This window comes from Lissotriton vulgaris, chromosome 1_1 (assembly GCF_964263255.1).
Source record: "Lissotriton vulgaris chromosome 1_1, aLisVul1.2, whole genome shotgun sequence".
Taxonomy (NCBI): domain Eukaryota; kingdom Metazoa; phylum Chordata; class Amphibia; order Caudata; family Salamandridae; genus Lissotriton; species Lissotriton vulgaris.
This window is the reverse complement of record NC_141685.1, coordinates 1,563,113,660-1,563,141,058: the sequence shown is the minus strand read 5'-3', so window position 1 is coordinate 1,563,141,058 and position 27,399 is coordinate 1,563,113,660. Positions and strand designations below refer to the sequence as shown.

At 46.8% G+C, this 27,399-nt stretch overlaps 1 protein-coding gene across 3 annotated transcripts in view; it reads left to right on the top strand.

The window, feature by feature from the left end:
• Positions 1-27,399, top strand: part of LOC147750815 (uncharacterized) — a 702,597-nt gene that overhangs the window by 13,109 nt on the left and 662,089 nt on the right. For all 3 annotated transcript variants that reach the window (XM_086937011.1, XM_086937002.1, XM_086937022.1), the window contains exon 3: positions 23,364-23,433. In XM_086937011.1, coding sequence (XP_086793137.1) covers positions 23,364-23,433 — 70 coding nt within the window. The remainder of the gene's footprint in view (positions 1-23,363; positions 23,434-27,399) is intronic.

The following is a 27,399-nucleotide window of genomic DNA, read 5'->3' as shown; positions in this document are numbered from 1 at the left end:
GGACATCATGTTTATTGATGGAAAGCCAATGAGGCTTGAAATTGGGATAACAATGAAGAATGACGCACATTATTCCCTTATGTTTACTTTTTATATACTTTTGAAGGACTTTTTTTTTTTCTTAAAACCAGGGTTAAGCAACATAAATCCTTTGCCCGTCTCCAATTCCTGGTCCTCGAACAAAGTTTTGAAAGATGAAACCAAAGCAGTACCATGGGTCCTTGATAAGGCCAGGACTACCATTTATAGAGCGTCCTCCTTTCGTCCCTAAAATCGGTATGAGACAACCAGCAGAGCCATTACATCCCTCCAATCAGGAAGCCAGCTCTTAGAACAATGGTGGTGGACAATTCCTCCACGAGAAGAGAGCGGGTGCCTGTGGATGCACCTGGAGTCCATGTTCGGCACCCTCGACCACAAACACAAGAAAAGGGCAGCATTTGTACAGAGCTATCATGCCCACAGCTGGCACCAGTGCACCTCATATACAGTTCACAAAGTGCCCTGCCTGGCTGTGGCAGAGTGCGTTCACCATACTATCCAAAAGCAGCCCAGCTGCAATGTGTTGTGAGCCCTAACCCGTATTCATTGACATTGGACACCCATGGAGCCTGAATAACTCTTACCATAAGCCACCTGATGAAGAGTCACAATGCACAAATGATCCCTCAGAAATGCAGGAGTTGGCTTCATATGTTATCACTCCTATTCCCCTACCTGGGCTCCTGCTCAGCAGCCCTAGGCTGGCGCAAGATGGCAAGTAAGGGGCAGGTGGCTTACCGATGCAGACCCTTCCTGAAGTATAACTGCCCACATGCGCCAGTGAAGCAGGTGCACTCTTCCTTCTGCCAATGGACATGTATCCGCTACTGTTCACTCTCGATGATACCGCAGCATCTTGTGATCAGGTCTTCCACATGGTGTTTGCCGCTGGTGGGGACCCACCTTACTTTCTACACTTCATGATTTTAATGTCTTCAGATGCCTTGCCACTGCAGCACTGAAGTCCATTCAAAGCTGGGTATCTCCAGTGAAGGCGCACAACTTCATGATGCATACATCAGAACATGTACATTTTTGGGGGAGATGCCAAACAGGAGACGAGAGAACTTCACTGCCCGCTGGTCTAAATGACTACCAAGGGATGAGGCTGGCGTGTTCATAAGGCACAGTATGTCAGCCGCCTTGAGGCACATCCAGTAAGGTACTTCCGGAAGAGTTTCAGAAAGGTGACAGCTGGGCAATTGGAGACTGGTTATCCAAAATAACTCCTACACAGGAGTAGATGATAGGCTGGAGAAAGAATATCCTCGTTCTTTATAATTACTAAGCCTTGTTGGGTGACGTGGCTTAAGCGGTGCAATACTCATTCTGAGTTGTGGTTAAGAGTCAAGCTAATGACCTAGGTAAGAGCATCATTGTTGTACCTCTAAACATCTAAAAGATTCAAAAGTGATGGAAAGGTTGAAATAAAGGTAATCTAATCACCTTGGTCTACGAAAGCCAGTCTCCATGAACTCTAAATGAAGTGTTGGTCCACTAAGGTGTAAGTACCTTAGGCCTAGATGTATCAAGCCTTTTGCGATTCGTTAAGGCCGAAATTCGCAGAATTTCGGCCTTAACGAATCGCAAACGGACATTTTGCATCTTTTGGGATGTATGAGAAATTAGCAAAATAAGGAATCGCAAAAAATTGCGATTCCTTATTTTGCTTAAGCATTTAAGGAATCGCAATTTTGCGATTCCTTAAATGCCATGTGTGAAGCAATTTCAATTTGCGAATTCAGGTTAAGAAATCGCAAATTAACACCAATTTCAGGTTGGTGTTAATTTGCGAATTCCATTCAAAATTCACAATTAAGCAATTTTGAAGGTGGCATGTGGCACACATACATGCCCATAGGGCATGTATGTGGGCCATATGCACACACATGTAAGTTTCAGGGGTGCAGCAGGGTGTCCATGAGACACCCCTGCACCCTTGCAATAATTCTCAAATTGCGATTTAGCAAATTGCGAGTTCGCAATTTAAGAATTATTTCACAATCATTCCTGGCCCATAGGAATGAATGGGAAATTATTCCTTATTTGCGAATTCGCAACTTGCGAATTCGCAAATTAGGAATAATAAGGAATCGCAAAAAAAAAGCGATTTTAAACATACATCCCATTTTGTGATTTCTTAATAGCGATTCGGTAAAAATCGCTATTAAGAAATCGCAAATGGGAACGATGATACATCTAGGCCTTAATGCTTAGAGAGCTGAATGAGTGTAATATTGTTTTTTATTTAAGACCCACATTTACGGATCTGCAGCAAACCAACTGGATAAGGTTGGGTGGGAGAGGTGCTCTACAGTTCCTTAGCAGCCAAAGTAGAAGCGTTCCCATTTTAGCTGTATTATCAAATTCAAGAAGAATTCAATGCCAATCAGATAGAGGGCATGGCTTGTAAATCATCATTACATCAATGAAGGTCCATGGAATTCATATAATTTTGCTTTTGTGTAATTACGCAAAATTGTGCCAAAATTATGCAAAATACAAAGCCAGCTCTTAGTGCTATCTTTGATCTTGAAATGCTTTTGTCATCAGTTTTGGCTGTGAGGACGCATTTCACAAAACGTGGTACAAAATAAACCATTGCCATGAACAGCAGCCACATGACATGATGATATATTTTGGGGAATTCTGAGTAACAAATACTTCTTCGAATTATGCAAGAATATACAAGCCTAACAAAATTTAACTAGGGCCTACTTCTAAATGGAAGCTCTGAAAGTCCGGTGATTCTAATCAACATTTTTTTGATCTTCGCTGTAAAGAGGGGGGTGGGGGGGTGGGGGCAGTGCAGGATTCTAAACCCACTGACCAGGGACTTTTCTAGGTGTTTTGCCGCCCTAGGCAAGAATTGAAAAATGCCGCCCCCTCCCTTTTTCTACCATCACTCTCTCCCCCTGTCATCCAGACTAGACCAATGAATGCATTAGATCACAAAATGTGCCTAAGTATGACACATAATTTGCATTTTTTGACGCATAATTCAGCCAACTCTCCGCATAATTTGGTTCCCCGTGAGGCTTAATTTTAAGTGGCTCTGCATATAAATAACAGCAACAATCAAAGAGCACATGGTGTTAGACGGGACCTGGAGGGTCGGCCGAGGACAAGGGGAGAGGTCTCCGGGGAGAGCCGTCTCCAGCGATCGTACAGACAAGTAACTTCCCCCCCACAGAATAGGCACCACACAAGGATAAGATTCAACGTTCTTTATAAGTAAACTTGAAGTACGGTAGGATGGTACAGGGAGGTCTGGACTCAGGGGTCCCCTCGATTCTAGTCTCTCGGATAGGAAAGGGGTAGCGGGACAGTCTTATTACCAATCTGATAGTTACGATGAGATGGTGGATAGCTCTCAATCCTCGAGCTAGGAGTTCTTGAAGGACGGGTTGCGGCAGCGCCAGCAGATCCCGGAGTGGTCGAAGGTGGCAACGGTCCGCGGCAGCGCCAGCAGGTCCCGACGAAGATGGTAGTTACAACGGATCGCGGCAGCGCCAGCAGGTCCCAACGAAGATGGTAGTTACAACGGATCGCGGCAGCGCCAGCAGGTCCCAATGAAGACGGTAGATTGCAGAGGGCCGCGGCAGCGCCAGCGGCAGGACGACAGTTCACAAGGTAGGGCTGCGGCAGCGCCAGCAGTCCGTCAAGGATGAGTTCTTCAAGGCGTCTCTCGACTCCAGGATACAACTGCCTTCCTGCTCTGGAGCTGCCCCAGTTATAGGTCTGGCGCCCTTTGATGTCCGGACCCTCGCACTTGGAGGTCTGGAGGTCCGGGATGAGGGAGTCCAGACACCCAGCAGGGGGGTGGAGCCAGGGCCCGGGAAGGCTGGGGGCGATCGGCACCTGGTGGGGGAGAGCCATCGACACTCCTTTCTCCCATTGACCTGCCAAGTGGTCCGTTCACCTCCTGGTTGGATGGTGGTGCCGGGCTGTCTGGGCCTGGCCAGGCCCAGGGTTGGGGTCGGGCTGAGGCCACGCGGCCTCGTGGTGCAGTGTCTAAAATGGTGGCCGGGTCGGGCAAGGGTGCTGACGGTGGCCCGGCCCGGTAATGTAGAGATGTCCGGGAGCAGGGGTCCCGTGGGGAACGTTTTGTGAGTTGCTTCTGTGGGTAGCACCTGGAGAGCCGGTGCCCGGGCCCTGTCATGCGGGGAGGGAGCGAGCCCTTCATGTGGCCTGTCCAACATGCGTCCCCCCCAGCTGAAGGCGGGGAGAGTCACCCATCTTCTTGGGGACTTTCCTCGTTGAGGCGGAAAAAGCGTGACAGGCCATCCGCGTTGGCGTGATCCTGGCCAGGGCGGTGCTCCACAGTGAAGTCCATCCCCTGCAGGGAGATGGACCATCGCAACAGCTTGGGATTCTCCCCCCGCATCTGCATTAACCATTGCAGGGGGCAATGATCTGTTTGCACCCGGAAGTGGGTACCGAAGAGGTAGGGCCGGAGCTTCTTGAGGGCCCACACTACTGCAAAGGCCTCCCTCTCGATGGTGCTCCAGCGCTGTTCCCGGTCCAGTAGATGTCTGCTGATGAAGGCCACTGGTTGGTCGACTCCCTCGGGGTTCAGTTGGGAGAGGACGGCCCCAATGCCATGGTCGGAGGCATCAGTCTGGACGACGAACTCTCGGCTGTAGTCGGGAGCCTGGAGCACAGGGGCGGTGCACATGGCGGCCTTCAGCTTCTCGAAGGCCGCTTGACAGTCAGGAGTCCAGTTGACTCTTTTCGGCTGGTTCTTGGATGCAAGTGCCGTGAGGGGCCCCACAATGCTGCCATAGTCCTTCACAAACCGCCGGTAGTAGCCGGTGAGCCCCAAGAAGGCTCGGACCTCGGTTTGGGTGATGGGTGGTTGCCAGGATTGGATGGCAGCGATCTTGAGCTGGAGGGGGGCCACCAGACCGCTCCCCACTTGGTGTCCGAGGTAGGTCACGGACCCCTGGCCAATCTGGCATTTGCTGGCCTTGATTGTGAGGCCGGCCTGTTGGAGGGCCTGCAGGACCTCTCGGAGGTGGTTGAGGTGGTCTGACCAGTGGCGGCTGTACACTGCGATATCGTCCAGGTAGGCGGCGCTGAAGTCTTCGAGGCCCGCCAATACCTGGTTCACCAGTCGCTGGAAAGTGGCTGGCGCATTTTTCATGCCGGAGGGCATCACTTTGAATTGGTAGTGGCCATCCGGGGTGGAGAAAGCGGATCGTTCTTGGGCCCTGGGGGTGAGGCCGATCTGCCAGTAGCCCGCTGTCCGGTCGAAGATGCTGAGGTAGCGGGCAGCCCCCATGCGGTCGACCAGTTCATCTGCTCGGGGAATGGGGTGAGCGTCGGTCCGGGTGACAGCGTTCAGGCCCCGATAGTCGACGCAGAATCGGAGCTCAGGGGTGGTGCCGGGGGCAGCAGCTTTGGGGACCAGTACGACTGGGCTGGCCCAGGGGCTGTCCGAAGGTTGGATGACTCCAAGGGTGAGCATCTTGGAGACTTCTTCTTGGATGCAGGCACGTACCCGATCTGGCACGCGGTACGCCCGATGTCTGATGGGGGGGACTGTCCCCCGTGTCCACGTCGTGTAGGCACCAGGGGGTGACCCCTGGGGTGAGGGAAAAGAGAGCTGCGAACTGCAGCAGGAGCGCTTGACAGTCTTGGCGCTGCTCTGCGGTCAGGGCGTCTGACAGCCGGACCCGTCTACCGAACCATCCTTTTCACGGGTCCTCAGTAGGTCAGGGAGGGGCTCGGAGTCTTCTTCTGTCCCACTGTCGGTAGCCATCAATAGGCTGAGCTCCGAGCGCACAAAGTGAGGCTTCAGTCTGTTGGCGTGGAGGACCCGGAGGGGGTTCCGGGAAGATTCCATGTCGATGAGATAGGTGACGGGGCTCTTGCGCTCGACCACCTTGAAGGGCCCCGTCCACTTATCTTGCAGGGCACAAGGTTCGGTGGGGGACATCACTAGGCATGGGCGGAAAATCCGTTCCGCTCGCGGATTTTGCGGATTTTCGGGAAATCCGCAATCCGCGAGATTTGCGAATTTCCTGAAAAATCCGCAAATCCGCGAGCAGCGGATTTTGCTCGCACTGCTCGCACTGTTCGCGTGAGTTCGCGCCCCGCGAATAAGTGCGAAATTGCAGAAATACGATTTTAGCAAAACTGAAAGTAACTACTTACCAGGTTCAAAAGTTCAGGCTCATCATTAGTAGCCATTTCCTGTAGTGCTTCCTGAGGGGCCCCTCCAGAGTTCAGTTGCCAGTTGCAACTATTATGTGACCCTGCTCTGAACCTCAGAATAGTTACACATATGCCACAAAGGTCCTGAATTACAGCTAAGGGAGACAAGCAGGAGCCAGGCTGGAAGTTAAAATCCATTAATCAGCCCCTAATTCATTATTGTCAGTTGGGGCAGGGCAGGTGTTGTAACTAATTTTGCAACAATGAAAGCACTTAGCAAGTGCAAAAGATCACTAATCAGGGCGCACTAAGGAAGCAGGTGCCAGCTAAAAAAATATTCTGTGACACATTAATCAGCCCCAAATTAATTCAGGTCACTTGAGGCAGGGAAGGTGTGCTTTGCTTTGCCAAAAATAATGTACACTGGACAACCAGAGGGTGTGGTGATGAAACAGAGGGTGGCATGGGTGGGCCAGAGGGTGGCATGAGTAGTCAGAGAGTGGCAGTGGTGACAGAGAGTGGCAGTGATGAAGAAGAGTGTCCCAAACAGGTTGGACACGTAGAAACAACAAGTTCGCAAAACTTGCGACCCGACAGGTAAGTTCGCAAATTGCGAAATTGTAAAAACCCTCGCGAACTGGCAGAAACACGGGCGAACACAAAAAAAAAAAAATCCGCAAATTCGCGGGAATTCGCGGATTTTGCGGATTGCGAGTTTGCAAATCCGCAAATTCGCGGATTGCCAATCCGCAAAATCCGCTCATGCCTAGACATCACCCATACTTGCTGGCCAGGTACGAACTCTATGGAGGAGGCGTTCTGGTCGTACCATTTCTTCATGTCCTCCTGACTGGCTTCAAGATTGGCTTTGGCGATTTCTCGGAACCGTCTGGTCTGATTGCGGAGGGTCAGGAGGTACTTGTAGACGTCTGGAGGGGTTTTCAGGGGGGCCATCTCCCAACCTTCTTTGACTAGGCTGAGGGGCCCTCGAACAGGGTGCCCGTACAAGAGCTCGAAGGGGCTGAAGCCGAGGGACTTCTGAGGGACTTCTCGGTAAGCGAAGAGGAGGCACGGGAGAAGCACATCCCAGTGGCGGCGGAGGGGCTCTTCTAACCCCATAATCATTCCCTTGAGGGTACGGTTGAACCGCTCAACCAGTCCGTTCCCCTGTGGGTGATGGGGGGGGTTGTGAATCGGTAGGTGACCCTGCACTGCTGCCAGAGGGATTTCATGTATTTCGAAATGAAGTTCGTGCCTCTGTCGCTGACGACTTCCCGGGGGAAGCCCACTCGGGAGAAGATCCCCATTAAGGCTCGGCCGACCACCGGGGCGGTCACAGTTCGAAGGGGGATGGCCTCGGGATATCGGGTGGCATGGTCCACCAGTACCAGGATAAAACAATGTCCTTGGGCTGTTCGGGGGTCTAGGGGCCCCACAATGTCTATTCCCACTTTTTCAAACGGGGTGGTAACCACTGTAAAGGGCTGCAGGGGTGCCTTGAGTTTGCGGCCGCTCTTCCCGCTGGCCTGACAAGTGGGGCAGGACCGGCAGTGGTTGAGCACGTCATTTCTCATCTTGGGCCAGTAAAAATGGGTCACCAGGCGGTTGTAGGTTTTGTCCTTACCCAGGTGGCCGGCCAGGGGGACATCGTGGGCCAAGTTCAGCAGGAAGTCTCTAAAACGGAGGGGCACCACTAACACTCGACTGGCCCCCAACTCTGCGATTCTTTGTTCAATGTACAACAAATCATTGTCCCCATAGATCCAGTGGGCCCCGGCGGTGTCTCCCGTGCTCTGGGCGAGGGCTTGTTGTCGTAGTCCCTCGAGGGAGGGACAGGTCTTCTGTTCTTGACGGAATTGCTCCTGTGTGGGTCCCCCTTCTTGACGCCACTGAGCCAGGTCTGGGAGATCCTGGGGCTGAACGAGTTCTTCTTGGGTTTGTTCTGGGAGGTAGACGGTGTCGGCGTCCCCCACTGGAGCGATCGGGGGAGGAGGTGCTGGTCATTCGGGTTCTTCTGGTCGGGGGATGGTGCGGGCCGCCATGGACCGGGTGGTTACGCATGCCCAGTCCGGCAGGCCCAACATCCCCAGGTGTTCTCTTCTTTCTACGGCTGCCCATGGGGAACTCTCAAGATCGTTCCCCAGGAGACAGTCCACGGGGGCATCATCGCGGACCGTTACCTTCAGCATGCCGGATACTCCTCCCCACTCGAAGGGGACGCAGGCCATCTGACACATGCTCTCTGAATTGTCGGCCGATCGGACGGGGCAGAGAATGTTCGGTATTATTTGCTCGGAGGTCACCAGGTGACAGCGGACGGCCGTCACACTGGCCCCGGTGTCACGTAGGGCTTCGGCCTTGCGCCCATTGATGCTCACCCACTGACTATACTTTCTGGTGTTGGCGGGTAGGGGAGCCCGCGGAACCATGTCTCTTCCCCCCAGGCACGCCAGGACCATGGCGGCCGGCTCCCACTCTTGCTGCTCGTGTTCGTACTCTTCCTGGTCCTCGGAGGTTTGCTCTTCTCCGAGGGCGGCGGCCGCTACCTGGCGGGGCCTCAGAGTCTGGTTCTGTGGACAGTTCGGGTCACTGGCGTAGTGACCGACTCGCTGGCATCGGTGACATGTGATATTGGCTCTGAACCCCGGGCGCATCGGGGGGTTGCCCCTGTTGGCCGGGGGCGGGGTGCTGGTGGCGGGAGCGGCCGGGACGGTGTCTTTCCCCCGACCCTGGCCTCCTCCTCCTCGGGGGCGGTGATGGCCTTGGTTGTTCCTGTTCTGTTCGTTCGGGCCACCCCGGCCCACTCGGGTGCTCTCCCATCGGTCAGCCTCGACGGCGAGCTGCAGAGGATCAGTCATTTTACTGTCGAGGAGGTGCTGCCTGAGCTCGACAAAGCAGTTATTGGAGAGATGCTCCCACACAACCAGGTTAAAAAGCTGCTTGTAGGTCGTTACGTTGCTCCCCTTGATCCACCCCTCGAGGGCTCGGCTGAAATAGTTCACATATTCCACCCAAGTGGTACCCGGGATTCGGGTGCAGTCGCGGAACCTCTGGCGGTACATTTCGGGTGTCAGCCCATATCGAGTGAGGAGGGCGGCCTTCATGTGATCATAAGACGTCATTTGGTGATCTGGGAGCTGTAACAGGGCATCACGGTCTTCGTTGACGAACCTCCCCCATAGACCGGCTCCCCAGTCGCTTCGATCGATCCGGTGAGAGGACATGGCGATCTCATAGGCCTTGAACCACTGCTGTATGTCGTCGTTCCGGTAGAACTCTCGGACGACATCTTTGGGAATGTGGACCTTTGCTTCTGAAGTCCCTGGGGTGCGTGGTCGCTCGGGCACCCCCAGGTCCTTGCCCTGCTTACGTAGTTCTATTTTGGCTAGTTTGCGCTCGTGTTCATATGCCAGTCTTTTTTTCTTCCAGCTCTCTCTGTCTTTGTTTTTCCTCTCGCTCTTCTCGGAGCCGTAAGTGTTCTAGGCTCAGTTTTTGTTCCGCTAGTTTTAGTTCCCCATCCATTTTGAGCCGTGCCAATTCTAATTCATGCAGTCTGGTTTTCTCTCGCTCTTGGATCTCTTCCCGGGAGAGACCTGCCCTCCTTTCCTCGGGAGGAGCGGGGTCAGTTTCCGGGGCTTCGCTGTGTTGGTCCCGGGGACCAGCGGTGTTTGCCTCTGCCCATGCTTCTAGGGCGTGTTTATTTATCTTTTGTGCTCAGACCGGTGGTAGTAATGCCCAGTTCTATACAAAATTGTTTTAATTCTCGATGGTTGTACTCCTCCAGCTTGTCCATTTGGAATTTCTCTGTAGACCCGCTCTCTTGGGCCGGCATTGTGGTTTAGTCGTGGGGTGAGTTGCTTTCTGTACGATTACGCGTTGGTTCGGATCGCGCCGCTGGCCACCAATGTTAGACGGGACCTGGAGGGTCGGCCGAGGACAAGGGGAGAGGTCTCCGGGGAGAGCCGTCTCCAGCGATCGTACAGACAAGTAACTTCCCCCCCACAGAATAGGCACCACACAAGGATAAGATTCAACGTTCTTTATAAGTAAACTTGAAGTACGGTAGGATGGTACAGGGAGGTCTGGACTCAGGGGTCCCCTCAATTCTAGTCTCTCGGATAGGAAAAGGGTAGCGGGACAGTCTTATTACCAATCTGGTAGTTACGATGAGATGGTGGATAGCTCTCAATCCTCGAGCTAGGCGTTCTTGAAGGACGGGTTGCGGCAGCGCCAGCAGATCCCGGAGTGGTCGAAGGTGGCAACGGTCCACGGCAGCGCCAGCAGGTCCCGACGAAGATGGTAGTTACAACGGATCGCGGCAGCGCCAGCAGGTCCCAACGAAGATGGTAGTTACAACGGATCGCGGCAGCGCCAGCAGGTCCCAATGAAGACGGTAGATTGCAGAGGGCCGCGGCAGCGCCAGCGGCAGGACGACAGTTCACAAGGTAGGGCTGCGGCAGCGCCAGCAGTCCGTCAAGGATGAGTTCTTCAAGGCGTCTCTCGACTCCAGGATACAACTGCCTTCCTGCTCTGGAGCTGCCCCAGTTATAGGTCTGGCGCCCTTTGATGTCCGGACCCTCGCACTTGGAGGTCGGGAGGTCCGGGATGAGGGAGTCCAGACACCCTGCAGGGGGGTGGAGGCAGCGCCCGGGGAGGCTGGGGGCGATCGGCACCTGGCGGGGGAGAGCCATCGACACTCCTTTCTCCCATTGACCTGCCAAGTGGTCAGTTCACCTCCTGGGTGGATGGTGGTGCCGGGCTGTCGGGGCCTGGCCAGGCCCAGGGTTGGGGTCGGGCTGAGGCCACGTGGCCTCGTGGTGCAGTGTCTAAAATGGCGGCCGGGTCGGGCAAGGGTGCTGACGGTGGCCTGGCCCGGTAATGTAGAGATGTCCGGGAGCAGGGGTCCCGTGGGGAACGTTTTGTGAGTTGCTTCTGTGGGTAGCACCTGGAGAGCCGGTGCCCGGGCCCTGTCATGCGGGGAGGGAGCGAGCCCTTCATGTGGCCTGTCCAACACATGGCAAAACAGCTGAGTAGATTACCCGCTTGCTGCAGAGATCTGCAGTGTTAGCTGGTCACAAATTGAAATATTTGCTCAGCCTTTTATCTTTCCAAGTTAAAAAGGAATGCCTTTGTGTTGAATAATATTGACCTATTATCTAAGAACCGAGGCACAATTTAATTAGCGATGTATGTTTTGTAAGTGGGCGTAGAGAGTGCAAACGTAGCTGTAGAACATCACAGCGCGGTACAATAGTAGCCTGGGTACATTTGAGTTGTAAATCATATAGAGCTGCCAAACTGACTCTAGAACCAGGTGGATTTGAGAGTCTCGCTATATGTATGATTTTATTCACGCCGGTCAAGCATCACACGCTTCATATCTAGCTGCTGCTGATATGTCTCGCTGCATAAATCGTGACAAAAAACCCCAAAAGCCAAAGCGCAAGAGGCAGAGCACAATGTGAACTTATTTTTATTGCAGGTTAGAGAATAAATTATGGCTATTCGTCTTTTTTTCACTATTTCCAGACCATACTTAGACCGGAACCTGTATTTTGGGGTGATAAAACAAAAAACGAATTTCAGATTGATGTGATGGAAAAAATAAGCCTCTTGGCACCATATATTTTTTAGGAGTGGCGTGCTATTACCCACCTGTTTTCACTGCTTAAAAACAAATGAAATTACCTGACATGGCTATTTTATTGAGCAGCTGACACAAACAATCCGTCCCCCGCGCGCCGAGTGAGAGGGTGGTGCGACGTGCGAGACGTTTTCACCTTGACTGGCTGCTGCATAAAGCACCGCTCAGGGACTGGCCAAAAATCATGCCCTGCGCTACAAGATTGACGACTCTAGGGAACCACACACTGGTACTGCCGGCCTGCTCCACACACCACTATGCTATGGTGCGCTGCGCAGCATGTAAAAGCAGGTGCGCTTGCACTCACATACAGGTGCTGCTGCCTGAACATGAGGCAAAAAAAGTTGCATAGTGCAGTACAAACAAGAAATAAGGGGTAGAAGGAGGTTAAGCTAAACTAGGTCGGCCTCCAGTCTATATCAGAAAATCAGGAACCCACTGTGAAGGGTTCAGAGACCTAGTTTGTGTGTATGGTTGCTGCCAAATTTTGTCAGTTTTTACCAAAATGAGAAAGAAAAATTTCTTTCTAGAGTCCCCTCACTCACCGGGGTTTCCCCACGGTGACATGCTTCATCATTGGGGCCATCCCAGTTCTCTACGAAAAGGGGCGTGCTGCGACTAGCGGACTACGCAGGAGCACTATTTTTGTGAAAGGCTATGTGTGGTGTAGAGTGTTGTGGTGGTGGAGTGGGTGTGTGATTAAAAATACCGTGCTAGTGGGCCTCAACAATTTATTCTGCTCCTAGTTTGGTATGTTAAAATGGGGTAACACTGTTATCTAACCTTAAATTTGGGCTAGATCAGTGTTCTGTGGTTGGCATGTTTCAAGCTCCCCAAGCTTTTCATCAGGACCATACAGGGTCCAGCCCTGTATTTTCCACTCCTATATTTAAATAAATAGGTTTGTTTTTTTAAAATTGTTTTACTATGCGCTGTTAATGATTAAACATGCGTTTTTATACATACGATTTGTATCTTATTCGTGTATCTGTAAAAGAGAATGAAACTTGATTAGTGGCAAACTCCCCCCTAAAGAGCAAGGGGATCACACATGCAGCTCACTTTGTCTAGGGCGTGAGTGTGCCTTGTGCACCATATCGGTGCGTGCAGGCTTTCAAATCCAGAGCAAATATAAAAAAACTGTGAAAAAGGGGTTTTGTGAATTCACACATATAAATAACACAGGACTTAATGTGACTATAGACATGACACACAACATATATACACACCGTGTTGTCATGGCAAAGGGCATATTTACATGTATGAGTGCTAAGTTACACTTCATGGTCTCAGGCGAGGGCAGGATCGCCTCGTGGAAACATTGCTGTGAAATTTTGAAGTAATAATTAAATTCGTATTTCATCGGAAATTGCGCGTTTTCAATGGAGAGTTAAGACCCTCCATAAAGTCGATGTACCAGTATTAATTCGCGATGCTATTGTCTTGCAGTACTTACTTCCTATTGGCGAACCCGCTCGGTATTACCTGCTCGATCTTCACCCGACCGCATATTGACGGTAATCGGGTATGCCGGTGTATTTAGAGTCACCGCGCTTCCGGGTTCTGAGCGTTTGGAAGCTAGACCGTTCCGTATGCGGCGGCCATCTTGAATGGATGTTAGTGGTGTGGGCGCGAGTGTGATTTATAATTACTCGTAGATCTCGTATTTCACGGAGATTTTTGAAAACAAAGTTTTATCATCGGTATCCCAATGTTTTGCTTCTTTTTGGTGATATTTAGAACACCTTTTCAAAAAAATTAAAGACACATTAGTTTATTCGGATACTCGTTCAGAAAGAAGGTTGAACCCATAAGGTTATGGTTATTTGTGCATTGGGTTCTGTAATAGTACTTCATACTGGTGTATTCCTTTTATTTACAGCTACATGGGCTTATGACTGTTTTTGGATATTTGTTCAAAAAGCCTGATGGATTTTGTGAATGGTCAGAGAGAGTTGTAAAATGGATTTCCATGGTTTCTTGTTGTCTTCTGTGAACCACATTAATTTCTGAATGCGCCCCATGGGATTTCATCATTTAGCCCAAGGGTGTCTGTGTGTAATCTGAACACCCATCTTTGCTCGCGTTCATGGAGAATTCGATCCAGGTTGTCTTTGTTTTTTACTGTTTCCAACACCACCCAAGTTAGGTCGTTGGGTGTGTGGTTCTGCTCGATGAAGTGGGTAGTCATCCGGGTAGTGGCTCGTTTGCACCTGATGTTGCTCCTATGTTCCACTATGCGGGTACTGACCTTCCTTGTGGTCATTCCTACATAGTGTAAGTTGCAGGTGCATGTTATTAGGTATACCACTCCACTGGTGTTGCAATTGGAAAAACCTCTTAGTTCCCATTTTGTGGCGTTGTTGAAGATTACAGTTTTTGTTATAGATGTTAAGTGACAGACACTGCAATTGTTACAGGGGAAATGTCCACTTGGTAGTGGTTGAGTTCTTATTGTTGGGTTTGTAAGTATGGGGCGAGTGTGCACCAGGAAATCTTTCAAGTTCTTCCCCCGGCGGTGGCTGAACATAGTAGTGGGTATTGTCAATCCTCCACTGTTGACCACAGGCCAATGTTTTTTGATTATTTTGGCCACTCTGTCTGATACTTGATTGAATGTAGTGATGCAGATATGTCTGGTGTTATCTGATTCTGTTTTTTCTTTCGGTTCCAAAAGGGCATCCCTGTTATTGTTTCTGGCCCGTTTTTTGGCTTCCTTTATCAGTTTGCTAGGGTATTTCCTATTTTTCAGCTTGTTGCTCAGGTCTTCTGCTTGGATCAAGTAATCTTCTTTGTGGCTACAATTCCTTCGTAATCGCAGGAATTGCCCGAAGGGGAGGTTCTGTCTGAGGTGGCGAGGATGAAAACTATCATATGCTAAAAGACAGTTGCGTGATGTCTCTTTGAAGTGGGTTGTTGTGATAAGTTTTCCTGATTCAGCATATATGTTCAAATCCAAGAACACTAAGTTGGTCTTACTCATTGAGCACGTGAAATTCAGAAAGGGATCTTGCGTGTTAAGCCATGCCAGAAAAGTTTTTGCTTCTTCTTCCGTAACTTGCCAGATTAAGAAAATGTCATCGATGTAACGTTTCCATTCCAAAATATGGTGTCTGTAGGGGTTTCTCTCATTCAGAATTTTGTTCTTCTCCAATTGATGAACGTACAGGCCCGCTATGCTCGGCGCAAAAGTGCTGCCCATGCTGGTCCCGTGTTGTTGTTTATACAGTGTGGTCTCGAAACGGAAAAAATTCTCAGATAGTGCTAGTTGGCAACATTCCATCACCACATGTCGTGGGGTATGGTATTCCCATTCATTCTCAAACAGTACTTCTTCCAGTATTTGTAAGGTCTCTGTGTGTGGCAAACTGCTGCCCATGCTGGTCCCGTGTTGTTGTTTATACAGTGTGGTCTCGAAGCGGAAAAAATTCTCAGATAGTGCTAGTTGGCAACATTCCATCACCACATGTCGCGGGGTATGGTATTCCCATTCATTCTCAAACAGTACTTCTTCCAGTATTTGTAAGGTCTCTGTGTGTGGCAAACTTGTATATAAACTTTCCACATCCAGGCTAATGAGGATAGTGAATGTGGGGTCAAAGTTTAGATCTTTGAGGAGGCAAAGTACATCCTTGGTGTCCCTAAGGTAAGTATCAGTGTTTTGGACCAAAGGTCTTAGGAAGGCGTCAGCAAATTGTGATAGGGGTTCCAAAATTGAACCTATCCCCGAGACTATCAGTCTCCCTGGTGGATTTTCTAGTCTCTTGTGAATTTTGGGGATAGTATAAAAGTATGGTACGATTGGTTTCTTGTTTGTCAGAAACTCTATTTCTTTTTTACTTAGCCAATCATTGGCCAGACATTCCTCAGTTAGGTAGGCAATTGAAACTCGTAGTCGTTCTGTAGGATCCTCGTTGAGTATGACATAGTTTCTCGTGTCTCCTAGAAGGCGAAGGCATTCCCTTCTGTAGTCAGTATTGTCCTGTAGGACTATTGCCCCGCCTTTGTCGGCTGGCTTGATGGTGATAAGGTCATTTTTTGATAGTTCTTGTATTGCTGTTAGCTCTGCCTTGCTGGTGTTGTGTAAGACTTTAACTGTGCGTGGGTCCAACTCTTGCACTTCCTTCATGACTGCTTTCTCAAAAGCTAATATTTCAACTGGTAAGCTGTGGGCTGGTGGAACAAAATTCGACTTTTTTTGTAGTCCTGTGTCACTCTTTGGTCGTTCTTCAGGTTTTTTGTCTTTGAAGAATACCTGTAGTTTAATTTTTCTGAGGAATTCTTTCAGTTCACAATAAAGTTTGAATTTGTCTGTGATTGTGGTTGGTACGAAACCCAAACCCTTGTTCAATACTTTAATCTGTGTATCTGTCAGGGTTATGGAGGACAAGTTGACCACTAGATCGGGTTGTTGCTCGTGGTTGGCTCTGGTGGTCCCTTGCTCCGTGTGTGGCGTCCTGTTGTCGCCACTGGTTCTGCCCATTGTACTCCCTGGTTGGGTTTGTTCTTTGCTCGTTGAGTTGGGCGGCCTCTCCCTAAAAAAGGTTTTCCCTGATTCCCTTGATTTCCTTGGTTATTTCCCCAGTTCTGGTAGTTGGGTTGATGGTACATGGGTGGGCCGTAGAAGAATGGTGGAGGCGGAGGACTGTAATTGTATGGATCTTGATACATTGGCCACATAGGTGCTGGGTTTCCTCTATAGTTCCTCATGTTTCCTCTTCCTCGTTTGGGTCTTCAGTTGGGGTGGTATTATAATTACTTGTTCCCCCTGAGCTATCTGATCTGTCTCAGACCCGTCACTATCAGTGTTGTAGTCTGGATTTCTGCTGCTGGTTCTATAGTCATCCCTGACATATGGATACACTTTCTCATGTGAGAATGTTTTTTTGTCCTTGGATAATTTAATATATTTTGAGTTCTTAAGACTGATCACAAAGTCGGACATGGTTTTATTGAGCTCGTCCAATCTTTTTTTAAGTTCTGTTGGATTCTGAAAGGATTTCAGACGAATTTCCATGGATTGGATCTCCTCTTTTAGGGAATCTACTAGTCTGGTCGCTGTTTTTATAATCAGAACTAGCCAGTCCCTGGTACAGTGCCATGATATTTGTGACCAATCTAGCTTGAACTGTTTGTCATGTTGAAATATAAATGGTTCGTTCCTAACTATGAGGCCTCTTGGTGCTGCATTGGCTTGTAGGTATTCCGCCATCATAATGCCATGTATCAAAGTTTTGATCTGTGTCCTTTTTAACTCTGTGAGTTCATCCCAACAGTGGCTTGCATCACTATTTTCTCCGTTAGGTGCCCCTGCGTGTGGTAGCATAGAGGCAATAGCCCTGTCTACTTCATCTTCAGAGAAAGATAGACCTGTGTTTTGTGCCATGATAACTTAGTGATGTTTAGCGTGTGGTGTCTAGTCACTAGGTCACCTGGGTATACACCGTTCAAATGACCTATTGTGTAAGAATTAAGACAAAACTCCCGCAGCCCGTGGCTGCCTAATGCAAACAAGAAATAAGGGGGAGAAGGAGGTTAAGCTAAACTAGGTCGGCCTCCAGTCTATATCAGAAAATCAGGAACCCACTGTGAAGGGTTCAGAGACCTAGTTTGTGTGTATGGTTGCTGCCAAATTTTGTCAGTTTTTACCAAAATGAGAAAGAAAAATTTCTTTCTAGAGTCCCCTCACTCACCGGGGTTTCCCCACGGTGACATGCTTCATCATTGGGGCCATCCCGGTTCTCTACAAAAAGGGGCATGCTGCGACTAGCGGACTACGCATGAGCACTATTTTTGTGAAAGGCTATGTGTGGTGTAGAGTGTTGTGGTGGTGGAGTGGGTGTGTGATTAAAAATACCGTGCTAGTGGGCCTCAACAATTTATTCTGCTCCTAGTTTGGTATGTTAAAATGGGGTAACACTGTTATCTAACCTTAAATTTGGGCTAGATCAGTGTTCTGTGGTCGACATGTTTCAAGCTCCCCAAGCTTTTCATCAGGACCATACAGGTTCCAGCCCTGTATTTTCCACTCCTATATTTAAATAAATAGGTTTGTTTTTTTAAATTTGTTTTACTATGCGCTGTTAATGATTAAACATGCGTTTTTATACATACGATTTGTATCTTATTCGTGTATCTGTAAAAGAGAATGACACTTGATTAGTGGCAAACATCCCCCCTAAAGAGCAAGGGGATCACACATGCAGCTCACTCTGTCTAGGGCGTGAGTGTGCCTTGTGCACCATATCGGTGCGTGCAGGCTTTCAAATCCAGTGCAAATATAAAACAACTGTGAAAAAGTGGTTTTGTGAATTCACACATATAAATAACACAGGACTTAATGTGACTATAGACATGACACACAGCATATATACACACAGTATTGTCATGGCAAAGGGCATATTTACATGTATGAGTGCTAAGTTACACTTCATGGTCTCAGGCGAGGGCAGGATCGCCTCGTGGAAACATTGCTGTGAAATTTTGAAGTAATAATTAAATTCGTATTTCATCGGAAATTGCGCGTTTTCAATGGAGAGTTAAGACCCTCCATAAAGTCGATGTACCAGTATTATTTCGCGATGCTATTGTCTTGCAGTACTTACTTCCTATTGGCGAACCCGCTCGGTATTACCTGCTCGATCCTCACCCGACCGCATATTGACGGTAATCAGGTATGCCGGTGTATTTAGAGTCACCGCGCTTCCGGGTTCTGAGCGTTTGGTAGCTAGACCATTCCGTATGCGGCGGCCATCTTGAATGGATGTTAGTGGTGTGGGCGCGAGTGTGATTTATAATTACTCGTAGATCTCGTATTTCACGGAGATTTTTGAAAACAAAGTTTTATCATCGGTATCCAAATGTTTTGCTTCTTTTTGGTGATATTTAGAACACCTTTTCATTAACATTAAAGACGCATTAGTTTATTCGGATACTCGTTCAGAAAGAAGGTTGAACCCGTAAGGTTATGGTTATTTGTGCGGTGAGGATCGAGCAAGTAATACCGAGCGGGTTCGCCAATAGGAAGTAAGTACTGCAAGACAATAGCATCGCGAAATAATACTGGTACATCGACTTTATGGAGGGTCTTAACTCTCCATTGAAAACGCGCAATTTCCGATGAAATACGAATTTAATTATTACTTCAAAATTTCACAGCAATGTTTCCACGAGGCGATCCTGCCCTCGCCTGAGACCATGAAGTGTAACTTAGCACTCATACATGTAAATATGCCCTTTGCCATGACAATACTGTGTGTATATATGTTGTCATGTCTATAGTCACATTAAGTCCTGTGTTATTTATATGTGTGAATTCACAAAACCACTTTTTCACAGTTTTTTTATATTTGCTCTGGATTTGAAAGCCTGCACGCACGGATATGGTGCACAAGGCACACTCTCGCCCGAGACAAAGTGAGCTGCATGTGTGATCCCCTAGCTCTTTAGGGGGGATGTTTGACACTAATCAAGTGTCATTCTCTTTTACAGATACGCGAATAAGATACAAATCGTATGTATAAAAACGCATGTTTAATCATTAACAGCACATAGTAAAACAAATTTAAAAAAACAAACCTATTTATTTAAATATAGGAGTGGAAAATACAGGGCTGGACCCTGTATGGCCCTGATGAAAAGCTTGGGGAGCTTGAAACATGTCGACCACAGAACACTGATCTAGCCCAAATTTAAGGTTAGATAACAGTGTTACCCCATTTTAACATGCCAAACTAGGAGCAGAATAAATTGTTGAGGCCCACTAGCACGGTATTTTTAATCACACACCCACTCCACCACCACAACACTCCACACCACACATAGCCTTTCACAAAAATAGTGCTCCTGCGTAGTCCGCTAGTCGCAGCACGCCCCTTTTCGTAGAGAACTGGGATGGCCCCAATGATGAAGCATGTCACCGTGGGGAAACCCCGGTGAGTGAGGGGACTCTAGAAAGAAATTTTTCTTTCTCATTTTGTTAAAAACTGACAAAATTTGGCAGCAACCATACACACAAACTAGGTCTCTGAACCCTTCACAGTGGGTTCCTGATTTTCTGGCATAGTGCAGTACAACATTTTATGATCAGCCCATCTCTGAATGACATTTTGTGAATCTAGGCCCTGATTCCTTACTGCTCTTACAGATTGTGTCTCCCAGTAAGTTGCAGTGATCTACAACATTAATTCTGGGAAGAAATTCTGTTTGACACTTTAAGAAAGAGCTTATTGTGCTGTATGTTGTGCTCCTTTCCGCTTTGTTATCTCTGACAACCCCCTTTATCTCCACTTCTCCACGATTTTCTTTCTATTTTACTTTCCCATTTGTCACTTGGAGCACTGCAAAGTGTTCCTTGCAAACGTAGTGATGTTATTTAAAATAAAATATATTTGTCGCTTTTCTTACTTTTTTTACGTTTACTTATATGTGTACTCTTTTCCATGTGTCTGCACGAGAATAGTGACCTTATTTATACTGCTTTGAAAGGTTATGAAATGGGTTCCCTAAGGTTTTTTTACAATCCTGAAATTATAAAAATGAAAAGAAGGATAATATACATAAAGAACTCCACCTGCTACTTCTGTGAAATGAATGCAGACTGTTCCAGTGGGCATTATATGCATGCACAAATTAAAAATGTTTTCCCCCTTTTGCCGCCCTTGCCCTTTTGGCGCCCTAGGCAGCCGCCTAGTCTTGCCTAATGGTAGAAACGGCCCTGCCACTGACTGGCTGCTACGAATAGCATAAGCCAAGTGATATAGCAAAGGGAATGGAATAGGTGACAACCTCAAGTGTCCTCCCATCACCTAATTTAGTTTTTCTTTCATTATATTATTCACAGAGTGCATTTCACCATTTTTCCTGGGTCACAGTACTAGAAGACACCATTTGCTTCACTGCTGCATGCCTAGAGTTGGAAAGCGTGTTGTTAGTTTTAAAGGATGTGAGTTCTTCACAAGTATTAGATTGCCCCTTTCCTTTTACTGGGAACTAAGTATCTCATCGTAACCCTTGACCCGTTCAAGAAGATCAGAGCAGTCCAGGGTCTACTTCGTGCAGGTGGTGTGGGCTAGTGCCTCAGTCCTCTGGTACACAACAAACCGCACTCATATTAAATTTAATAAAAAGGAGACAAGCTCTATTATGCACACACTAGTGAATACTATGCATTAAGTTACAAATAGACCGATAGGGATACTTATGGGGACACCCTCATAACATTGCACCACTAGTGAACCTTATAACCATAGTACACCCCTAACATATACCAGACACATTAAAAGGTAATGTCATTATCAAAATGCAGGCCTGCTGGTTTTGTCAGGGTGTCAGCACCTTTATTAAAAGCAAAAATAGATCCCACAAAACGTATTCAACTTCAATAAAAACACTGGGGATTGTTCTATTTTTCAATCTTCATTAAGCATGTAATATTTAACTGTTCATAAAGCATTATTAATTCAATCAAATGTGTGCAAGAGTCCTTCACTTTCAACATGCTGCTACTGCATACAAAAGACCAACCAATAGGAGTTCCCACATTCTTGAATCATGTGCAACACCTTGCACTTCTACCGGGAGCATCAGTGTAACCCCACGAGAGACTTGTTGCAACCTTTTTGGGGCATCCACTGTGATACTGCTGCACCTCTGACAGCCCCTCTCCAGTCACACTCTCAAAACGTTGGTGGTGCCCGTGCCCGTCCTTCTGTACCACAGAAGAAAAATCGGCTAACATCCTTATCCAAAATGGTGAATTTTGTATGGCAGGGTTTGTGGTAGCCTTTTCTATTTTTTAAATATGGGCTTGCACATTTTATGTTTAAACATCTGGCCTCATGCCAATTTGTCAGTTTTTCAATACCAAGTGCCAGTGGCTACCCATGCACCTGCCTGCTGCATGTTGTTGTGGAAGGAACATCTGCATCAGGCTTGTCTTCCCTAAATTGTCCGTCTTCGTTTCTGGAGCTTGGGTTACCACTGCTGAACCTGTCTTCTCTCTGGGCTCCTGGCACCTGCCCTCATCTGTGGGATTCCGCAGCAGGCCCACCACAGCCCAGCGGCAGAAAACCCTCCCTGCTGCACTCCCCAGGCCCCATGGCTTTGGCTGCCTTCTAGGGCACTGTGTGACAGTAGTGGAAGGGCATCTATCTGCAGGACCAGTCCACAGAAGTTCCAGAGGGAACCCTCCAGGCCCCATCTCCTCCAGCAGGTTCATCTCTCTACTGTCCCTCAGATGGTATGAGGGCCCTTCACTACTTACCCTGGAGAATCCCTCCTAGTATCTGGGTGCCAGCTTCAGTCCAAAAGTCCTTAAATCCATCCTTGAGGTGGTGTCAAATGGCTTCTCCTCCCAGCCTGGCATTCCTCCAGCATTGTCCATCCCATGTCCAGTGAGTTCTCCACCATTTCTCCCTTGAGTGGGGGTTTTGAGGGGGGGGGGGGGGGGAGGGGGAAGTTAAAAAAAAAGGTAGGCTCCTTGTGACAAATAATCACTCTACCCCTGCCCCAACCCTCCTTGTTTGATTTTTCTGCCTACAATATTCAATACCACCAGAGAACAAAATCTGGACTAAGTCTTCTTACAGACAATTCTACTTTGGAATGAGCACAAGTTCGGGCCGTATCCAATCTCCTTCATTATAGACCCTGGATTTGATTTATAGCAGTTTACCTCAAGCCAACCCGAAAAATGTCAGCAATGACAGTAGGCAGGAGAAATGAAGCAACGCCCGATGACGCTCTAATCCCTGTGAGTCCACCTAGGCAAAGTACTTTCTAGGGCAATCTCTCACACATGACGTTTTGGAGCTTTGGCTAGATAATTGGAGTGTTTTTTTAGAATTTGTCCGAGGCCACAAAGTATGAGTGAAACATTTGCCATTTTGCATTGACCTCAGCACTTGGGCTGTTGTGCAACATAGTTATTTCTACATTTCCCAAATCTGTATGCAACAATGTAGTCCCTACTTTGGAGAGTAGAGAACAATATTTAGTTGAGTAAAACCGTGCAAGCATCAGCAGATTTATGTGACAAATAGCGACAGAATTGTAAGAGACTTCTTTTCTGGGCTTACATTTGTTCTCCTGCTGCTAGTCTTATTGAAAGTGTATGTACAAATTGAAAATTAAGCTAGTGGAGTCTGGTGGTAAAGAGCCAATTGTATGTGTGACAGTTACAAAATGCCTAGTAAAGTCAAAAATTGCAATAGGAAATAGAAAGGAATTTAGGAGTATTTCGATGAGTGCCTATTCAGTAGATATGATATCCAGACCACACAACCCCCGGGTACTTTATTCTTCAGGGTCTAACCTGTACGCTGTATGTAGGCAAATCTTTTACGTAGAAGCCTATGTAAATGATCTTTGTAGAGTATATACTATAATAAAGGGTTTCGGTTAGAGCTCTCTTTTTCCAGATGAAATGGATTTGTGTTCATATAGCTGTTATTGCTGCAATATACTATATGTAAAAATTGGCGATAGTCATTTGTTAAATATGTACTACTTGTTTCAGGTGACGTCAAGGCAGCCTCCTGCAACATAGTCTCCATATACTGGGAGATACATTCCGAGGACCCATCCAGGTAATTTACATTCCGGACAGGAATTCTGATGGTCTTTAGTGTATGCAGAAGTCTTGGAACCCAGGGCTAAATAGTGTTGGGAGGAGGTTCCAATGTTTCTTCTTTGCTTTGGTCACTGAAGATGCCTTAAAAGAACTCAAAGTTAATACTTTTCTCCAAAAATTGTCTTCACTTGGGCGAAATCCAGCAAATGCATGCATTTCTAAATCGGGGGGCGGGGAGGGGAGGGGGGGGGGGCTGCTCCAGAACACAAAAAAGCATTTGGGAGAGTAAATAATGTATGGTCGTTCACCAGAAGGAATTATTGAGTCTTTCAAGGACTCGAGAGTTATAGAGTGCCTCATGCTAACAAGAAGGTGTGCACTTGTTACAACGCATTTTTTACAACGCACTACTGTTACAACGCATCCATTACAACGCGGATACTGTTACAACTCATGTTTTTACAACGCATTTTTTTACAACGCAGGTACCTTTACAACGCATACCATTACAACGTAAGTATTGGTAAGTATATAGTTAAATTTTAAATGTTATATGTTTGGGGTTAAGGGGTATTTTTAGGGGTTAGGGTCAGTTTTGGGTTTTAGGGTAAAGGGGTATTTTTAGGGGTTAGGGTCAGTTTTGGGTTTTAGGGTAAAGGGGTATTTTTAGGGTTCAGGGTCAGTTTTTAGTTTTTGGGTAAAGGGGTATTTTTAGGGTTCAGGGTCAGTTTTTAGTTTTTGGGTAAAGGGGTATTTTTAGGGTTCAGGGTCAGTTTTCAGTTTTGGGGTAAAGGGGTATTTTTAGGGTTCAGGGTCAGTTTTTAGTTTTTGGGTAAAGGGGTATTTTTAGGGTTCAGGGTCAGTTTTTAGTTTTTGGGTAAAGGGGTATTTTTAGGGTTCAGGGTTAGTTTTTAGTTTTTGGGTACAGGGGTATTTTTAGGGTTCAGGGTCAGTTTTCAGTTTTTGGGTAAAGGGGTATTTTTAGGGTTCAGGGTCAGTTTTTAGTTTTTGGGTAAAGGGGTATTTTTAGGGTTCAGGGTCAGTTTTTAGTTTTTGGGTAAAGGGGTATTTTTAGGGTTCAGGGTCAGTTTTTAGTTTTTGGGTAAAGGGGTATTTTTAGGGTTCAGGGTCAGTTTTTAGTTTTTGGGTAAAGGGGTATTTTTAGGGTTCAGGGTCAGTTTTTAGTTTTTGGGGTACAGGGTAAAAATAAATTAAATTTAAATTATTTAATAGTAAATAAATTAAATTAAATTACTTTGCATTATTTTTGGGGTTGAGGGTCAGTTTTGAGTTTTTGGGGTACAGGGGTACAGGGTAAAAATAAAGTTATAATTTTTTTAATTTACAATAATTAATTTTAATTATATTTAAAAAAATTACTTTATTTTTTTTGGGGTGTTTAGGGTCAGTTTAGAGTTTCTGGGGTACAGGGGTACATGGTAAAAATAAAGTAACATTAATTTAAATTTAAATTAATTAACGGAAATTAAATTATTTAAAATTACATTAAATTATACTTAAATTATACTTTTAAAATTAAGTTACTATTTTATTATTCTTATTAATATATACTTACCAATACTTACGTTGTAATGGTCTGCGTTGTAAAGGTACCTGCGTTGTAAAAAAATGCGTTGTAAATACATGCGTTGTTACATGATCCGCGTTGTAAAAACCGCGTTGTAACGGTATGCGGAGTAAAAGTCCGCGTTGTAACATCATATATCCTAACAAGAAGTTCAAAGCTCTCCAGCAGAATCAAACGACTAGGCCAACTAAGTACAGCCAGACTCTCCACACTGGCAAGTCCTATTTCCACCTTACTAAAACAATGATTTTTGCACTCTAATACTCCCCTGAAGATATTCAGAACTTTTTAAGACCTTGTCCCCAATTATCATCTTGGCAGAAGACTAGAAGTATTGGCTGGCTGGTTAGTTCTTGGTGAAACTTCGGATGTTCTTGCTTTGTTTCGCCCGAAAATAGTGTTTAGTGATGATAATATTTGAGTAATTTCTTTGCCTGGGATTGTTTTTTTTTCTTCTAATAGCAATATTTTATTTTCATAAAGCACTGACTGTGAATTTGCAGTGCTGAAAGTAAGAGGCGTTATTCCCTAACCGCACTCCGCTAAACTCCTCAACCTTCAAAGGGTGGAAGGTGGGATCCTACTGGTCAGCATCCCAACCTCTGCCCAGCAGGTTTCCCCAAGGAGCACCGGAGCACGTGCTAAACTATCTTACTAATTACATTTTTCTTTTCTCATGAGTGTTTGAACTGGATTCCATTGAATCTTGCATGCACATCACCCATTGCAGTGCTAAACCTTGGAGCACTCCCAAGTTACCAATTCGTAGGCTTATCATAGGAAGGCTAGATTCAGCCCAATGTGTGAATTAGCAGCAAGGATTAGGGCTGACCATATCTCCCAGCTCCAGCAAGCAGAAGGATCCCTTCGGGTTTAGGTGTGGTCTGCTTAATGCCTGTACTTTTTGAAGCATTACTGTAACATTTCCAAGCTGTTGAACAAAGATCACTTTGAACTTTTTTTTTTGTCTGAGACCTGACTGACAATTTGGAAATTGCCACGCCCATCACTGACGGCAATGTCCGCAAGGAAAGATTGGGTAAGCGGGGTGTTGGGTAAGGTATCCTTTGCAAACCCTCTCTTGAACTCCACTACTGCTCTCTATACTCCTGCTCAATTGTGGTAATCATTTGCAAAATTGCATTTTCCCTGTCTCTAACCAGGATCTTTGTCCCTACATATTGCCCACCAGATGCCAATATGGACTGACCACGGAATATTGCAGAGCATGTTGAGGAACCGGCACTTTCCTAATTTCTCATCATTGTGCTAGGAAACCTCAATTTCCAAGCTGACTCCTCCTTCAGTGTTACATTTTCCAGACTCATTTGTGACCTTTATACATTTAATCTCGACCATATTGTCTTGTTTCCACACACAAGGTACGTCACACGCTGGACCTGTCTTTTCTGCTAAACAGACCATAGGCAGATGCTCCATTCCCCTTTTAGTGTGGTCTGCACCCTCACATACGTCTTTTTGGTGGTGGCATTAAAAATCAAATATCTCAACCATCTGCATGTAACCCTTCCTTGAAGACTAAGTTCTGAAGATTGAAGCTCTTTGAAACATTGGAAGCCGCAGTATGTCTCTGGCTTTTCTGAGAACAATAAAAGCACACCCATGAATCTGGTAAATAGGTGCACGGTGGTGTTTTGGGAATGTTTAGTGTCCAGGTGGATTTTTTTTTTTTAAACTCTTGTAAACCACCTGTTGGGTTATTTGCTGGAGGGTGAGGTTGGGGATTCAGGGGGGCAAAGACGTTAGGTAAACGGGAGAATTGGTCATTTAACTAGGAGAGAGATTTGGAATGCTCCAAATCTCTCTCCCAGTTAAATGACCAATTCTCTCTTTGCCCCACTGAATCCCCAACCTCACCCTCCAGCAAATAACCCAACAGGTGGTTTACCAGAGTTAAAAAAAAAAAAAAATCCACCTGGACACTAAACATTCCCAAAACACCTACGTGCACCTATTTACCAGATTCATGGGTGTGCTAGAGAAGCTAAATTTGGTCTTAAAAATCCTTGCATTTATTAATCCAAAGCAACTGCCTTTTCGTCTTTGATAGTATTTTACACTGATCTATCTAGAAATGTCTTTAAGGTGATCCATACCTTTGGTTCGACTAACTGCATGGCCTCTCTTGTTACTTAATAATAGGCAGCATTTGAAGATCTTGCCTCCTTTTTCTCTGGGAAAATTCAAGGCGCATATTATGAGATCATATCTCAGCTGTGCTGTCTGAACCACCCTCTGATTTTTTTTTAAAGAGTATCCTACAGCTTAACTACAAAGCTTTTTCATCCCTCAAACTTAAATCAGGCTCACTGAATTACCCCTGTCCTCCCAACTGTCCTCAAATCCCTAGTCCTTACTGTCATGTCTTGACAT